This window comes from Saccostrea cucullata, unplaced genomic scaffold (genome assembly GCF_032062105.1).
Source record: "Saccostrea cucullata isolate Sc308-1 unplaced genomic scaffold, CSIRO_AGI_Scuc_v1 ctg191, whole genome shotgun sequence".
Classification (NCBI taxonomy): Eukaryota; Metazoa; Mollusca; class Bivalvia; order Ostreida; family Ostreidae; genus Saccostrea; species Saccostrea cuccullata.
Window position 1 is genome coordinate 273,118 of NW_026935443.1, and position 18,631 is coordinate 291,748.

An 18,631-nucleotide genomic window follows, 5' to 3' on the forward strand; every position below is an offset into this window, starting at 1 on the left:
CATCAACATTAATTAACCTTGACCTTTCCTGTGACCTGAACTTCACAGCTTTAATGCACTTATACATTATTTGGTGAGAATTTATCATCTAATAACCAACTTTTTAGATTTTAATTTCAATTTTAAAGTAAATTTTCAAGATGTTCTCATCAACTTTCATACACTAATACAAATTTTCGTGTTGCATTACTCATATACCTTCGACGGGGCAGTCATGTTCTATGGAAATATTTCTAGTATTTGAAATGAATAATACATAGAAAAGACAAAAAAGTCCATACAATGCTTGTTGCCTGTTAGTAATTAAGTCAATTAACTTTTTTGAGACTTTGTTTTAAAATGTTCCCTCCTGACTTCTCACATTTCAATGTCATTTTTAGCCGGGTTATTGCTCAAAGAGCAATTGCCGGCTTATGTGATCCTGTTCAAGGCAGGATGTTGACCCCATAGTCGCCATTTTAAAGTTACGTGCAAAAATATAGTTCTTACTCTCAACTGCTTTTGAGATAATACAAACGCTAAATAAAGCAACAAAAATAAAACGAAGTTTTATCTATATAAAATAAACATTAGTAGTAATGACTTTGAAAACTTCATAAGTCAAAGAACATAGTTCATTAGCTTAAGGATTTTTGATAATCGGTGTTACCGTAGTTCTCTACACAAACGAGGTAAAGCAGGAGAGGGAACCAGACTGGCCTGTTTGTTTACATTCAGCTGCGGTACCAGATTAATTCTGATTCTGACAAAATCGGACCGTGGTATTAAGATTGAAAAACTCACTGTCAGTGTCTTATCATTTATATTGATAGTTTTAAAATAATTTTTTCATCAGAGTATAAACGTGATTCATGTAAGAAATTCATTCTACTCTGTAAATGAGCCCGGCCCAAGATTGATGCTCAGCCATCATGCAACAGCATGCATTAAAGATCTGAACATACCGCTATGACCTTGGCATTGTATCGTTACAAATTAATTAATTAAATGCAGTTTGATGGATGTGTAATCTTATCTGTTAATTTAGGTGTTTCTCAGATACCATCATTTATTTTCAGTTCCACTAAATGTCAAGAGAATATACATTTTGAGAGAAGAGTTCATTGACTCACAAAAAAAGAAGTAAATATTATACAATTATTGCTGGTTTTTGATCAGTACAATGATTTAGCCAATGAGTACAATATTCACCGAGCCCGAAGGGCGAGGTGAATATGTACTACGAAGATGGCTAAATCATTGTATTGACCGAAAAAAAACAGCAATAATTGTTTTATTATATGATTCACTGATAAAATGATACAGCTCATGACTTGTTTGCATTTTATTCAGTCCTTGCCAAATACATGAGAGTAGCAGAATTAAAATGTTAATAAACCTTACCAGTCGTATCAATTTGAAAATTTTTTTTAAAATCAATTTTAGTAGCCATGAAAGAAATATATAATGTCAGTCTTTTTATAGGATAGATTTTGAAAGGAAGGGGTATTATCAGGGAAAACTGACTAAGGGGGGGGGGTCCCTGCATCCCCTCTTACCACCCTCACCTAAAATATATATTCGCTTATGTTTTGTTCACATGAAAATAAACATCACAATTGTTTAAATAGCTTTCTAAAACAATTTGTATCAATTTGGAATTCCCCAATCTATTTTTAGATCAATGTAGAGGAAATAAATCCTTGTATTGACCTGGAACGTCACGTGCAGGTCAATACAACGTAATATTTTTCTAACATAGTTGGATCTTAGCCAATCAGAGAGATGGAAATTATTCAATCATATAATAAAATATGTTATAGAAAATGTTAATTTGTAATGTGTTTTTTTTTTTTTGACAAAGACTATTGAAGTAAAGTCAAATTGATTTTAAATAGTTGATTGTTGTCTATGAATTTCAGGTGTTTCAACTGCATTTTATGTAATGCAATATCTGTAAAACAATTAACATCTTATAATAATTTCACATAAAATAAACAAAAAAATTGTTGTAATGAATCAGTAATGATTATGTTACACAGAAATTTACAAAGAAGCATTGTTATTTGTCCATTATTAAAATTGCATAATTAACGCACATTACACAATCAATCATCTGATGAAAATATGTCAAGGTACATATTGTAACTAATATGTGGACATCTAAAAATTAGAGGAATTTGAGATATGACTAATTTAGCACTATATTCTGTCAAAAGGTGATATACACTGCTGTATTCTCATTTAAAACACACAATGCAATAGAAACACATATTATGTCCACACTTAATAATACAAGTTTATAATTGTCTTCCCTTTGTTGCAGTGTTGATGTTGTCTCCTGACAAAGTAAAATGACGTTCTCATTATACAGTAAAACTTCTCTAAACCGGCCAGCTGCCGGACTGATTAAAATGGCCGGACTAGAGGGGTGGCCGGTTTCCTGAGAATCTAATAGACTGAAGAATTGCAGAACTATGTGATGGATGCTAGGAAAAATATATAATTGGTGTCTGTTATGATTATCTGTCAACATTTATTAATTAGGTAATGTATGCTAAAGGTTTTTAAAAAAATGTAAATTATTATTAGTGAGGATATATTCGACATACATGCTGATTTTTACAAAAATAAAAAAAAACCAAAATAAGAACAGAAAGAACATGGAAAGTTACTTTTATCAAACTGTGCGAGAAATAAACCAGACCCTGTAAGACATTGCCATATCTGTCTATCGCTTAGGCCAGGTAAAAAAATTGTTTTTATCCTAATTTGCTAAAAAATAATTAAAACATTTTTTATTTTTTATAATTGTTAATTTTTATATAGGCCTAAGTATTTAAATTTTGATAAACATTTTTTTTTTTCATTACCTTAATGCAAATATGAATATATTTAATTCTTTTCATATTTTTAAAAATATTTAAAGAAAATTTTTGCTTTAAAAATTAAATATCTATTGTTAATTAACAAGTTATCAAGTATACACATTATACGGCACACCCTGAACAAAATGAGGTAGGGATTGACTTTTTATTTTGCAAAATCTATATAAATGTTCTAATAATTTACTGAAAAATCTAGGCCTTCTCATAAGTCTGTCTACGATGTTGTAGATTTTGTTTATTTCAAAGCAAAGTCACACAGCTGGAGATCGTTATATATAACTTGACCAGGTGTCATTTTACTCGTCTATTTTTACTTAGTTACAATCTCTCTACATACTCGCTCCTGCCAGTGATGGTATCTATATGTGTTTATGCTATTTTTTCTTCTCTGCCTTCTCTATACTGACAAATTATCTTTTCCTTACACATTTAAATTCTTCTTTTTTATTGCCGATTTTTCTCCATTCTTCACATGGCGTTTTTGCTATTAATAGCGACACGCGACTTTTAATACAGACGGGAGATAACTTTAAACTTTGAACCAAATTCTTACTGAAATACCCAAAAATACCCAAAAATCAAAATAAAAAACATCGGGGCGGGACATTTTGAGAGGGGCGGGCGGGGATGAGAATCTAAAGATTAATTTTATATGGCCTTACGTCATTAAAAAAATTGTTTTTACTTCAGTGAAAAGTAAATAATTAAAACATTTCTGAGCAAAACTTCTGTTATTTTATTTATGAAATTTATATTTTGATAAACATTTTATTTGATTTTCTTTCTTTGCATGTTTTAACAGTGTCCAATTCTAAGGTCGCTTATGTGTATTTAAAAAGATGATGCAATATGGCGTGCGATAATTTGTTGATTCATTCTGTGATTTAAACTCACTAGTTACTTGATATTTTATTAATTCAAGTTTAATTGATGCTTTATCATATGTTCTCAACTTAGACTGGCCATTTACGTAGTCTGGCAAGATGATACCCCTTCAAGATTGTTAAAAATAGAAAACCCAACGAGGCCATTTCAGTTTTTCACACCTCTGAATTCTGGTGGGTAGGCTATTTTTCATCCTCCGGCCGGTCATTATTAAACTCTGGCCAATTTAATGACAGTTATATTTCTTGCAATCAAAAGTGGACGGTATGAGAGGGGAAATTTCTTATGTTTCTTAACTTTTGTTCTTGGAAAAAAACCGGTTTAGGGGTGGCCGGTTTTATGAGAGTTTATGTGTAAAGAAATGTTAAAAATTTTGCCGGGACTTATAAATTCGGCCGATGTTCAGGGAGAACTGGTTTCCAGGGGGGCCGGTTTGGAGAAGCTTCACTGTAATTATATATGAGTTACACTGAGATGCACATGTCTCTTAATGATATATACAACTGTAGTAAGTTGCAGGTGATTGCTAACTGCTGGAAAGTAGCCATTAACCTTCTGTTTTCATTTACCAGTTCAGTCATGATAATGTACCAGTCTAATACCATTACAGCTAAACTTTCTTTGGTACATGCATCTCAATCACTGATAGCTGGAACACACCATAGATATATGTTAGAATGATTTGAAAGTCTCAAGCCCTTTTTCATGAAGTATTTTTCCTCAATATCTCCAGCACTTGGATACCTCAAACTTTTCCCCTTGTCCCAAAGAGTCCAAGATAAAGAGAATTGACTGTATATCAGTTGCATTCGTCACTTACAAGGACTTTGTGAGGCGTTTTAATTCTAATCTTTACCGTGTAATAAAAAGAAACTTAGAGGGACATTTTTGGAAAAATTTATCTTGAAAATAACCTAGAGAAACCACTCCTTGTAAGAAATATTGCTGGTGCATAATCTAACTAAAACCAGTGTAAACAAGATGTCTGAAATTTTATGTGTAGGCCAATGAAAAAATATGTTTGTTTACTATTACATGTACATGCAATTGAAAAACAGACTTGGTAGGTAGGATTGTGGGGTTTTTTTTGTCCCCCCCCCCCAACCATTTTTTTTTTCAAATACAATGCCCTTTTAAAAATTTTTTTAAAGAGTTTAAGCTCTTTTTATAATCATAAAACCTTTTCTTTTGCTATATAACGTCTCTCTCAAGATCGAGTTACTAAGAGTGACATCACAAAATATAATCCATTACTCTTGAAGGAAAATATATAGACTTGTAAATTTCCAGCTAGATTTTACTATAAAAAAAAATCTGGATAGGCAAGCATTATATTTTAGCTTACCTGAACAAAGTTGGGGAGAACTTGTATGCTACCATTGGCATCAATGTCCCAGGTTAAAGTTTGGAACAGTTTTCTTTTTTAAAAAGTACTTTTAAAATAAGAGATGCATTGAAGATGCTTCTGATATGTTTCATTGTACCAGTCAAGGTTTCAGATGCTGCAATTTCAGCAAAAGAAGGACCAGGTTGATGTTTTTGGAGCAGGTTCATACTTTTTGTTGTATCTTAATCAAACTTACAAAGATGAGAAATCTATGGAGGTATACACTACCAAGCTTGATTTGGATGCGGGATTGGACTTGCAATTTCCAGGTAATGGACCAGCTAGGTTCAAGTATTCTGTGCAAGTCTATTACCAAGAAACTATAAGGCCTATCTGAACCAAACTTGCAGGGATAGTGCATCAACATATGAACACATTCAAACTTGCTTCAAATGTTGGATTTGAATTACACTTTCTGGATAAGTGACTACATTGAAGTTTTTTGAATACCAGGTCAGTCCATTCCCAAGTAATTGCAAACCCCATCAGATTAAAATTTCATAAATGTAAACAGTTGTATCTTGGGATGTGCATTACCATACTATTAGTTTAGTGTGGGACTTTGCCTTTCTTTACAAAAACATCCATTGAGGTAAGCTCTATAATATCTGAAAAACTAAGTTTTACACTAAGTTTTAAACCAAAATTTATAAAATGAAAAAAAAATGTAAAAAGACAGGAAGAGATGGATGTTGATAATAATAGAATTAATTTGTGTGGCCTAACTGCATGCATCAACCAGACACTTTGTATTCATTAAAATCAGTGAATTAAAATTTCATGATATTTAATTTTTTAGAGAACATCAGAATTTTTCCCTTCTATGAATTCCAAAAAAGAAGAAAAACCCTTCAGAGAATTGCAAGATGTTTTCAGTCATACAACCTAGGTAGGGGTTGTTGACATTTTGTGGTAGGCTTGTTTTTCGGAATTGTTAGATAACATGCTTATGGTTGAACAATCTCCTTTGTTTTTGGAGACGTGAACCTCCATTATTCTTGATTATAATGTGAATTTTTTTCTGTTTATTGTTGGAATTTTACTTGGGAATTGTTTCATACATTTCATACTCCCCATGCCCCCTGAAAATTCCTCTTAATAACTTTAATTGCATAGAATTAAAATGGTTGCTATTTCCATAATGTATGGTCATATAGTCATATGAAGATCAGTATTGAAATAAACATTTTTCACTGATAGTTGGGCCCTTTGAATGTGGCTTGCAAACAAAATAAATGACAACTTAAATAATTTAAAGTAACTCCTTTTGATCAATGCAGGAGATGCTAGCTTGTATTTGTCATGAAACACATCATAATTTACATTAAGTAATCAATGGGGAACTTTCTTCCAACATGAAAGTTCAGCATACATATCACTCTAGACTCTTACAGTTGTAACACTGTGACATGAACTTGCTCTTGAAACAGTGGGTTTTTAGGATGAGGCCATTTAAAACTGTGGTTCATGTCTCAGTAGGCTTTGGCATGATAAAAAAAACCCTCACTGATCAGTGGTCCTATATAGGTCTGAGCTTGAAGTCCTCCACAAACACAAAATGTCTCAATAAGAGTGGGGGGGGGAATTCAAAGGGGATGTTAAACAACATACAATTAATCAATTGACACAACCTTTTGAAAATCCAAGCCTTTTTATTGAATTGCTTTATTTTTAATACAAGAACTGGGCTCTGGATTCTTGTAATTAATTTGGCGGTGCTCCTACATTCTTTTCAGATGAGTAAATACTAGCTTTGCCCAATCTACATCCACTAGGAACAATGTGATGACATAACATTGGATAATATTGATATGTTTGGTCATTTTGAGAGACCAAAACTTTTACAAGTAAATGCCATTAAATATCAGTTTGTGAAGGTGAAGGACCAGTATGTCTCTCCAAATAAACGGTTCCAAAGAAATGCTAGCACAAATGTTTGTTCAAAGCTCAACCCTTGACCTGAATAGCTATCATGTTGCATAACATCATTACCAAGAAACACTAGATACAAAATTCTCAGTTGCTGGGAGGGTTACAGAGAAAATTTGGAAATTGATGTCAACGTATAAAGTGTGAATTAAAATTAGAAGTTTGATAGGTACTTGCTTTACTGAGAAAAATGGTCCTAGAGATTTTTATATTAAAAGCAATGAATGCAATTTGGTAGGTTACTATGATTTCAATTGAAGTACCAGTAGTTAGATTAACTAAAATAAAGAGGTCCTTATTTGGACACCCGCTTACAAAGAAATGTAATGAAATACAAACAGGTGATCAAACAATTAATGATACATCTATAGATGAATGTATATAGGCTGTCCCACAAGGTGTGCAGCATATCTGTGTTTTATTGCATTTTGATGTGCATTTCATCAAGCTGTCTCAGTTAATTTTGTGCAAAAAAATCTCAATGTTTAATTATGAAACATAACGCAGGTGCAAAAGTTTGGATTTAATTACAGTCAATTCTCGAATTATCGCCATTCAATTCATCGCCATTTTCGCAATACCGCCATGATTTCCCAAGAACGTTTTTCCTGCTATATAAAATTCTCTTTATAACGCCAAATTCGCATACCGCCATCCGCCACCCTGTTTTCACAACAAACGTCCATTTTTAAGTGTCAATTATCTCGATAATACCGCCACAGGTGTATGTGGTCAGTGAAGCGCGTCTAATTGGTTGACGCTATCCCTGTTATAAAGCATGCAAAGCCAATCAAGGTACATGCAATTAAGTAAACAATGATTTTAACATGAACTGTTAGAATAATTTTAATAAAATCATTTAGTCAAGGCTTCGCCACGAAAAAAGTACGCCGATAACGATATTATTTTGATGATCTCTGCTTTTAAAAACAATGCAAGGTTTGTTTAAAAAATAATTATAAGTCAGAAATTGTGAACGTTTTATTAACAATGATTTCATACAATGAATTTATTCAAGAACGTATTTTACGTACTTTAGACAATATATCATGACGATCGACCCAGCATTTTTTTTTCAATATCAGACGAGCAGATTTACATACATACACATATACTTGTCTTAATTTCATAACTGAATACTTTGTTTTAGCGAAATTGTACATAAAACAATTACTTGAAGTATTTTCAAATTTAGAAATATGTTTATATATACATGTACATGTGATAATAAGAATAGAAACGCTAAATGGTATTTCTAAGAACGAGAACTCTACGTCTTTTCTCCTAAAAGATGGAAAATTCAATTCATCGCCAAATTCGTTATACCGCCATGATTTCTAAATTACAAAAGGTGGCGGTTTATCGAGAATTAACTGTACTTAATTTCTGCAAAATCAAGACTGTTAATTTGGATTGCAAAACTGTGACAGCTAGCAGTTGTAAGACACCACTGTTTAGAATGAATGAAACTGTTTAAAAAAATTTTTATAAAATAAAAATGAAGATTTCTTGTTATAGCTTTGTAATTGTGTTTTTAAATATATTTTTGGCAAAATATAGTTGATGTAATTATTTTTTTATTTCAATCGGTTTTACAATGTTTTAAGCCCTATATACTGGAATCTTTTCCTACACTTAAACCTGTAAAAAAAACTTTGACTGATCAATGCATAAAATACATAATTTTTAATTTCAGATTTTTGGGGCATAAAATTATCCTTATATTACCAGGATATGCATGCAATTTGCAAAGAAATGAAAGCTCAATTTATTACTGTAAAAACTCTTCTCTATAATTTGACTTTGTTTGCTACACCCATGTGTTTCCTATTGCTGTTGGCTGGGACCTTGCAGAATGAATAATCCTATTTCAGAGAAAGGAACTGATAGTTTTTCTAGGAAATCTCATTGCAGCATTAATGCATGGCCATTAAGTACTTGCCATTTCCTGAGCCCCAGATAATTGTTTTTGATGGCTTAAAGTCAGTTTTTGACGTTTATTTTAAGATCTAGAGCTTGCACATCAACATGCATGATATTTTCTTTGCAACATATTGATTTAATGTCAATAAATTAGTACATGTAGTATAATTATATGCATTGTGCTAGTCGGATGAATGAATTTATGGATTTTTCAGACAATTTTATGCAATATATGAGAGTATTATTCTTTTGTCTAGTCTGATGGAATGTGAATTAAGCAGTTTAAAATCAAACTTGGATAAAGTCAGTGTATAATTTAATAAAATGACATTATTTTTTACTTAGAATACATGTATACATATTGCAAATTAATGTCTAAGATTATTTAGGAAACAAAATGATTTTTGGCCTAGCAATGCAGTTTCTGCTATCTTTAGCAAAATTATATCTAACAGTAAATAGAGGGTCTACAAAACAAATAAATGGTCATGATCTCTGTATAGTAAACATTCATATTTAAATTATTGGCTGCATTTCATTTCCGGAATTTTGATAATTATCCACTTTTCATTTCCGACATTTTTTAGTTTTCATTTCCGACATTTCTTTGTTTTCATTTCCGACATTTTTCAAATACATAGTAGCACCTATAGTAATAGATTTGATAACTTTACTTATGAAAAATTAAAGTAATAAATCATCAATAAATCATTGAAATCCAATTTTGTAAATCTATCAGTGACTTTGACATAAGTATGGTGCTGTCACTGGCATTAAATGTGGTGAAAAAGTTTTATGCTCATTGAACTCTTTTACCTAGACTTTGTGCTATATGTATGCATATATATATATATAGATGGGTTTTTTTTAATATATTAATATTTTGGTATAAATGCTTTTAAAATTCCATTTTTAGCTCACCTCGACGAAGTCGAGATGAGCTTATGCTATACCCCCGGCATCGGCGTCGGCGTTAGCGTTAGCGAACCAAACTTGCATGGATGATGCATCTAGGAAAGTACACTACCAGACTTGCTTCGGATGCTGGATCTGACCTACATTTTCTAGATGAGTGACCAGGTTAAAGTTTTTGGAGCAAGTTAAAGTTTTTGGAGCAGGTCCATTCCCAAGGAATTATAAGCCCTACCCAGACCAAACTTGCATGGATGATGCATCTAGGGATGTACACTACCAGACTTGCTTCGGATGCTGGATCTGACCTACATTTTCCAGATGAGTGACCAGGTTAAAGTTTTAGGAGCAAGTCCATTCCCAAGGAACTATAAGCCCTACCTGAACCAAACTTGCATGGATGATGCATCTAGGAAAGTACACTACCAGACTTGCTTCGGATGCTGGATCTGACCTACATTTTCTAGATGAGTGACCAGGTTAAAGTTTTTGGAGCAAGTTAAAGTTTTTGGAGCAGGTCCATTCCCAAGGAATTATAAGCCCTACCCAGACCAAACTTGCATGGATGATGCATCTAGGGATTTACACTACCAGACTTGCTTCGGATGCTGGATCTGACCTACATTTTCCAGATGAGTGACCAGGTTAAAGTTTTAGGAGCAAGTCCATTCCCAAGTAACTATAAGCCCTACCTGAACCAAACTTGCATGGATGATGCATCTAGGAAAGTACACTACCAGACTTGCTTCGCATGCTGGATCTGACCTACATTTTCTAGATGAGTGACCAGGTTAAAGTTTTTGGAGCAAGTTAAAGTTTTTGGAGCAGGTCCATTCCCAAGGAATTATAAGCCCTACCCAGACCAAACTTGCATGGATGATGCATCTAGGGATGTACACTACCAGACTTGCTTCGGATGCTGGATCTGACCTACATTTTCCAGATGAGTGACCAGGTTAAAGTTTTAGGAGCAAGTCCATTCCCAAGTAACTATAAGCCCTACCTGAACCAAACTTGCATGGATGATGCATCTAGGAAAGTACACTACCAGACTTGCTTCGGATGCTGGATCTGACCTACATTTTCTAGATGAGTGACCAGGTTAAAGTTTTTGGAGCAAGTTAAAGTTTTAGGAGCAGGTCCATTCCCAAGGAATTATAAGCCCTACCCAGACCAAACTTGCATGGATGATGCATCTAGGGATGTACACTACCAGACTTGCTTCGGATGCTGGATCTGACCTACATTTTCCAGATGAGTGACCAGGTTAAAGTTTTTGGAGCAGGTCTATTCCCAAGGAACTATAAGCCCTACCTGGACCAAACTTGCATGGATGATGCATCTAGGAAAGGACTCTACTAAACATGCTTTGGATGCTGGATCTGACCTATATTTTCCAGATGAGTGACCAGGTTAAAGTTTTTGGAGCAGGTCCATTTCACAGGAACTATAAGCTCTATTTGGACCAAACTTGCATGGATGATGCATTTAGGGATGGACACTACCAGACTTGCTTCGGATGCTGGATCTGACCTACATTTTCATTCCCAAGTAACTGTAAGCCCTACCTGAACCAAACTTGCATGGATGATGTATCAAGGGATACACTACCAGACTAGATTTGGATGCTGGATGTGACATACATTTTCATTCCCAAGTAACTATAAGCCCTATTTGGACCAAACTTGCATGGATGATGCATCTAGGGATGGACACTACCTGACTTGCTTCGGATGCTGGATCTGATCTACTTTTTCATTCCCAAGTAACTATAAGCCCTAGCTAAACCAAACTTGCATGGATGATGTATCAAGGGATAGACAATACCAGACTTGCTTCGGATGCTGGATCTGACCTACATTTTCATTCCCAAGTAATAAGTCCTATTTGCACCAAACTTGCATGGATGATGATGCATCTAAAGATGGACACTATCAGACTTGCTTCGGATGCTGGATCTGACTTATATTTTCTATACAAGAGACCAGGTTAAAGTTTTGGGAACAGATCAATCCGAATGAACTTGGAAGTCCTTGATTACTGCAGTATTAACAGTTATGAATATTTGTTTACACTATACATGTTTTTCACGCTACACACGTAGAAATGTGTATATGCCATGAAAGGGGTTAAACACAACTTGCAAGAATATTGTTTTTTGGGATGAATACTAAATATTAAGAAAATATGATGTGAGATTTGCATTACTTAAACTGATAACATTCGTCGAGGTGAGCTTCGTAATCTTTGATTACCTATGTTGTTTTACTTAGAAAACATTGAATTGCTGCACAGGTAAATTCCGGAAAAGAAAAAAAAATTATGTCGGAAATGAAAAAAAAAATGTCAGAAATGAAATTTTAAAAATGTCTATTTTTATGTAAATGCTATGCATATTTCCAGAAATGAAATGCAGCGAAATTATTGCCCCATTTGGACCTAGGATGGGGCCACAATTATATGAAGTCACCTTTTTATATTGTAATGTGTTGGAAACAAATCTTCAAAATTTCCTCTCAAGAACTAATGAGGTTCATCTTATCATGTTTAGGTTATAGGGTAGGGTGGTATAATTTCGACCGATTATTTTTTTGTACTTAAGATTTGTGAAAGTATGTCACTGTTGTGTTATGCTACAACTTTTAATGGATCTTTGTACCTTCGAAATACCTTTTATCTTTCAGATTACATCGATTTTGTATATATTTTTGGTCATAATATGAAATAAATGCATTTGATTTACAAGATATGTGTGTTGGGTAATTTCGACCGCACACGGGGTATTATCAACCGATGAGCCAATACAAAGGAAATAATTGGCGTCAGCTGCAATGTAGTAAAAAAAATACATGAATTTGAAATTTTTCTTCTGTACAGCATAAAAGATCGAGTTAAAATATGACCAAAAAAAAAATGACAATTTTCAAAATGTACCTAATTCGAAGACATCGAGTGCACCAGATATGTCTGTGACGCCGATTTGCCAATTGGTAAAGGCATGCTACAAATCTACATGTACAGGCATCTAAACTGCATGTAAATAAAACAAATGATTTTTCACTATTGTAGTACTAGTTTCTACCAGGTATTAATGTATATAATTCTAATCCTAAAATTTTTTTCGGGACAGTCATGAATTCTTTCTGCTGACAGGTAGTAAATTGCGTCATTTTACATTGGTCGAAGTAACCCACTGACGCCGTATTCATATAGGGATAACTTTGGCGGATTTCTGTTCGGCTGATTTGCAATTTAATTTGTAAAAACTAAATGCTTTAAATTAAAAGGGTATTAATTTCATTTTCAAAATAATATTTGATAAATGTCACTTCAGGGATATCCATTGATTGTCTTTCCATATAAGATTTTTCTGAGGTGATTGTTCGCCGTAGTGGCAAAAAAATAGACTTGTCTGTAATTTTTTCGGGTGATAAAGCCTATTCTTTGATGTAATTTTCCAATAACGATCTTCATAACGCTCATGGAAATAAAATTAGTTTGGACACAATATATCAAAAATATGTTTTCTTTCTGCATAATATAAATGTACATACACAATTATACGCCATAAACAAAATATATTAAGGTATTTATGAACGGTCGAAATTAACCAGGTGGTCGAAATTACACCACCCTACCCTATCTTATTTCTTAAATGAAACCTCAATTTAATGCTCTGTATTTAATATGGATGAAGATATAGCAAGTTTCTGGCTTTTTCAGATATTTCTTATCAAGGGATATTAGTTTTTATCATTCATGACCCATATGGGCTTCTTTTCTTCATTGGTGTTTTAGTTAAAATTAGCTTTATTTTTCAAAACGTTGGTAAAGCATTTTCTTCTTCTGCAGAACCCCCTTTTATCACATACTTATTTATCCCTGTATCAAGAGCATATCACTCATTTGATAAATTTTTATGTCCCTTATTAGAATAATCAAATGTAAGTCTAGTGTAATCCAGGCAGAATTCCAAATAATTTGATCAATTAATGCATTGAAATAACTGATACATATAACTCTAAGAAAAGTGTTTTTACTCTTTATGTAATTGCATACTATTTTTTGCAGTAATTGTATTACATTTGTCATTAAAATCAACTGGAAGTGAAAATCATGGGGTAAAAACCTTAAGAGAGCTTAAAAACTAAATAAAAAGGAATATCCCAAGGTTTGTCATCTTCTGACTTGATATGACATCTAACCAATTTGATTATTTTTATCTCACTTAATTACATATATGTACTTCAATTTTTCTCTCCACAAGCCATAGGCCAGATAGCATTTAGCACATGTACATCTTTGCTTCTTTTTTTTTTAGTTAGAAAATATTATCATTCTTTGAAAGTAATGAAAAATTCATCTGACCGTTATAGGTTGTTAAATGTCACTTAGTTGGAAAGAAATAATTCTATGAAATAGTTGTGACAAAATTGATTAGATGAAACTAATATGATAGAAAAAGAATGTATTTACATTTGTTACAATTTTTTATAACAGTATTAAAAAGAGGTAGCTTTTTATACAGAGAGTTGTGGACCAGCCAATCATTTTGAAGAAATGTAAAATTGGCTTGTAGGACGTATGTATTAATTTTTGCATTAATTTTGTTTATATCATTAAATAATTATTTTAAAAATTTCGTGGAAAGCACTCAGAGCAGATCAGTTTCATAATTACAGAGGTTAGAAATAGTATCATATTCTTACACAAAACAATGCAGGGATATTACTTCAGTGAAAAACAATTTCAAAGAAATAGCAGTTGGAGGTTGATAATTTGAAACAGTATTAACCTGAAATATTAGAGATTTAATGCAACATTACAGGAAAAGTCAATTGAGGAATGATTATTTATGCCCTAGCTGTATTACTGGAAAATAAATTTTAATGGGGATGGTAAATTTATTTTTATTATGAACATGTTGACTATTTTAGATTTGATAATATAAGGAATTTAATGCATTCCGTAATATTATGATTTTAATTTTCCCCTCAAGCAAAAATGAATGGTGTTTTTTATTTACTTTTATTCAAACAATAAAAATTTTTAAATTCTGTGTACAGTGACATGTGCACATATGAAGTCAATGGAAATGACTGAAAAGGAAGATTTAGTTTGACATCTTGCTAGTCAATAAAGTTAAAGACATAGTTGCAAGTACAGTGAAACACGCTTATGATGAACAGACTTCTAATGATCGAATTAACACTTTAATACAGCAAAGTGATTTTCATCCCCTGTGACTTTAGAATATTTATTGTTAAATCAACAGATTTAATGAATTATGCTGATTAAACAAGCAAAATTTCCATCATTGGCACTTCATTATATAAGTGTGTTTTACTGTACTTAGTTTGTTAAAGGTCTCTGAAAGCAAAGGATTTCATATACCGTTATTGGATTGCCAAATCAAGTAAAAATTGCCACCGTTATTGGATTGCCAAATCAAGTAAAAGTTGCCATGTGCAACTTGTTTGACAGTTTTATAGTGAGAGAGAAAAAAATAGGAATTGTCACAGAGATTTTCTAGTCTGAAATTCATTGCTAATGTGAATTATTCCAAGTTTAAAGCTATATAAAATCTAACTTAATGTGTGATCTTATCCAAATCTCAAGCCAAACTAGGAAACATCCAGAGTAATTTCCATGAAAAGACAAAACAAAAACAATTGGATTTAAGCATCTAGAATTGAAGTGAAGGCCACTTAGAATCCATTGGATATGAAAATTAATTAATTACACATGTTCACGTTCAGAATCCTGTTAATTACTGTGTACTAAGTGAAACTAAAGGTGAAAGTGATTTTTAAACAAATGAAGTAAATATTTCATTAACTTTGAGAATATAAAGAACATCTGCTGGGCTGACACAAATGGCAAAGAAAAAAGTTAACTGTACATGTTTTTCCCTTGTTGACCTTTAGGCAGAATGAAAAGATACATTTGTGGTTGGCAGTGTGGTTCTTGAAAGACTATGTTTAATAGGGTACATAGTAGGGCTGTGTATTGAGCCAAAAATTTCGATACGATACGATACAATATTTTTTAAAGCGATATGCGATATACTGGATTCTAAGACAAGTCCATCAGAGAGGGCTTGTTAATCATTTTAATGCATAAATTTCATAACAATTAAGTGTTTTATTACCCATTTTGAAGTTTTTGTCTCATTGTCTTTACAAATAACACTTCAAACTAAAACTTTTCATGACAGTAAAAGCAACATGTTCAAATAATTTTCTCTTTGTATTTTGTTATAATTATAAAAACTGTGTTATTTCCTTACAAATTATATCATTACTGAACAGTTTTAATTCAAAAAAGTAAAATATAATCTTTGGTGATTGAAATTCCCATCTTTTTAACAGAATTAGAAGAAAAACTATTTGTCCGATACGTATTAGAAGTTAATTTTCGATACGATATTTTTCTTGAATATCGATACGTATCGATATATCGATATATTGATACAGCCCTAGTACATAGCAATCATCTTATTATATGAGCAATGTACAAATGTTGCTGTTGATGAAAAAAATCGTTTATGATCATTATGAACATGTGCAATTGCTAGGTTCATGATGTAATGATAACTGTACCACATACATTGAGTCCATCAAAAGCAAGTCAGTGTATCAGTATATAGTAAAAGACACATACAGTGAACATAGCTTAAGTTTATGGTCGTAGGGCCAGGTTTGACATTGAACATATTTGCCAAATACCTAAGGAATTGACAGGAAACATGCAAATGGAGATGATGGGTTAAAAAATTGGCCATTTGTTTAATGTCCCATAGCACTGTTTAGTAAATTAATGGTAAAATGATGTTTATTAATTAAAACAAATGGAATTTTTTTTTCTCCCTGTCACTGTACTATATTTTTTATTTATAGGTAAACTTTAAAGTTTATTTTGATATCTATTTTTAGGATGTGGAAGTGACGGGGGATAAGGAGGACAGTAGGTCCCTCCACATTACGATCCACAGACCGGCCAGTTCTCAACACACCCGGCCCGTCCCCCTCCTTAATGCCAGGTTCATCTTTGATGATCACATCCGATGTATGGCAGCCAAGCAACGACTCACAAAAGGGCGGATAAAAGCCAGACAACTCAAAATGCACATGATTGAGAAGTTGATCGACATTCCGGGAGATTCTAGTAGTCGACAAAGGCCGGTACCAGGTGAGAGTCACCTTAATTTCATATACTAGGTCACCTAATTTACTCACGCGCCCTGGGGTTTCTTTGTTGATAGTTGTCATTTATGTGTATGCATTAACACATTGAATTTTTTTTCCAAGAAGTGGTGAATAAAAATGCGTGTGATAAGTATTTTTGGTCATGCAGGGTTCAGCATTAGGTCTTTGGGACAAATGCAGTGTAGTTTGAAAATGTATTGTCTTATTTCATATATAATTTAAAGAGGTGAATTAAGTTAAGGATTTCAGTTGCACTTTTATTGTGCCGGTTAATTTTTTGCTACTTCTCTTAAGAACTTAAGAAAATACCTGTGAAAAGAATTTCTTTTTTTAGAATTAAAAAAAATACAAGGATTTTCATTTTATGATATCTTTCAAAAAGTCTTGATAATGTGTGTTGATTTTTTTGTCTATAAGAACATCTAATAGTACTATGATTTTTAATTAAGAATATCTTCGAAAAATGATCAGAAGTTAATCTTGCATAGAATTTAGAGTTGAAAGCCAGTTAGACCATAATTTAAACATTTCATGACTTAAAGGTATACTTATGTGCCACACACATTGTTTTTAGGAAGTAGATATTCTAAGATAAAAAGATTCCCAAACTGAGAGATTGTCTAAATAACATCTTTTTCTTTCATGGCAAAAAGATATCGATCCATCCATTGCTTTTGTTTCTTGGTTAACCATTTCATCCAATAAGATTTTAAAGCAATTATAAAATTATCTGTGTTGACCATTTAAGATACCCAGAAATACTATCTTGCATAATAACAATGGATAGCTCAATCCTATCAGACTTCCATATATAAATTCAGGACTCATTCATATTGTATCAAGACTCTTGTAAGTCTTCTTACAATACAGCTATGTATAGCCTTTTCCATGAGAAATGATTCAAGCTTAGGCATAATGAGTCTTAACAACAGTTGACCAAATAGGGGTTACTATTCTTTGTTTTTTGTAGTTAATGGTAGTTCCAAATTCTAAAGCTTAAGGAAAACTTCCTTAAAATTTTTTTTTATCATTTCATTCTGATATATTGATTTTGAGTCCTAAAAGTTTTGAACACGATTAAGTTGATTGTGTCAAGAGTAGCAATTAAAAGAAATATTTTAACCACCAAGGACAAGAAAAGTATTGAGATAATTTATAATTTTATATATTAACTGATTATTAAATGATTGCAAACTGACAAATTGCAAATAAAAAATGATGCAAATAATAATGTGGTTAATACAGCACTAAAAGCCCTGATCGGAAGGACCATACATGCATGGATGATGCATCTACCGGTAGGTATATACACACAGATTTATGACTGTCCTATAATTGTAATTATTGAAGCAGATTCATTCCCAAGTAATTATAATCTCTCTGTCACGGTGACCAAACTTGCATTTTGATGAAATAGTTGATAATCTAAGTTTTAGAGTTGATCATTCTCAAGTAACTGAAATACCTATTGGGCCTGAACTTGCCTTGATTATACTCGGGATAAACAGTACCAGATGTGC

At 32.6% G+C, this 18,631-nt stretch overlaps 2 protein-coding genes across 3 annotated transcripts in view; one reads left to right on the forward strand and one right to left on the reverse strand.

Moving 5' to 3' along the window:
* The window catches only part of LOC134242872 (serine/threonine-protein kinase SBK1-like), a 444,928-nt gene that overhangs the window by 260,854 nt on the left and 165,443 nt on the right, over positions 1-18,631 (reverse strand). The window lies entirely within an intron of this gene.
* The window catches only part of LOC134242863 (protein CLEC16A-like), an 81,304-nt gene that overhangs the window by 49,610 nt on the left and 13,063 nt on the right, over positions 1-18,631 (forward strand). For both annotated transcript variants that reach the window (XM_062725020.1, XM_062725021.1), the window contains exon 22: positions 16,839-17,094. In XM_062725020.1, coding sequence (XP_062581004.1) covers positions 16,839-17,094 — 256 coding nt within the window. The remainder of the gene's footprint in view (positions 1-16,838; positions 17,095-18,631) is intronic.